Source organism: Penaeus monodon, chromosome 19, assembly GCF_015228065.2.
Source record: "Penaeus monodon isolate SGIC_2016 chromosome 19, NSTDA_Pmon_1, whole genome shotgun sequence".
Taxonomy (NCBI): domain Eukaryota; kingdom Metazoa; phylum Arthropoda; class Malacostraca; order Decapoda; family Penaeidae; genus Penaeus; species Penaeus monodon.
The window spans coordinates 31975062-31975415 of record NC_051404.1 but is presented as its reverse complement, the minus strand read 5'-3'; the positions used below and the strand labels follow the sequence as shown (position 1 = coordinate 31975415).

The following is a 354-nucleotide window of genomic DNA, read 5'->3' as shown; positions in this document are numbered from 1 at the left end:
TCGAAATAGACACAAACTGACAGATGCAGATAGATAGACATATATATACCTGCAACACACATGGCCGATATCTAAACACGGCTGCACAGCTGAGTCCACACAGCAAAGGAGTGGAAAATTGGCACTCAATACGTTTATATGAGTCACCGATTTATTCTGTATTAATGACAAATTATCATCTGCCATTTACACATTGCAAATAACCTCAATCTGGAGCAATGACGACTTGATTACCAATTCAATTTCTCAATGGTCATTCGAGGCCTTAATTGGACTGTGTGTAAAGAGGATGAGGAATTTGCCAGGCGTATGGGTGAGCTGGTCCCCTCCCCCCCACCCCCTACCCCGCGAGAA

At 43.8% G+C, this 354-nt stretch overlaps 1 protein-coding gene across 1 annotated transcript in view; it reads left to right on the top strand.

The window, feature by feature from the left end:
* The first annotated feature begins 249 nt into the window (after nucleotides 1-249).
* Nucleotides 250-354, top strand: part of LOC119585387 (eIF-2-alpha kinase GCN2-like) — a 109563-nt gene continuing 109458 nt past the window's right edge. Inside the window, exon 1 of the mRNA XM_037934053.1 lies at nucleotides 250-313. Coding sequence (XP_037789981.1) covers nucleotides 250-313 — 64 coding nt within the window. The remainder of the gene's footprint in view (nucleotides 314-354) is intronic.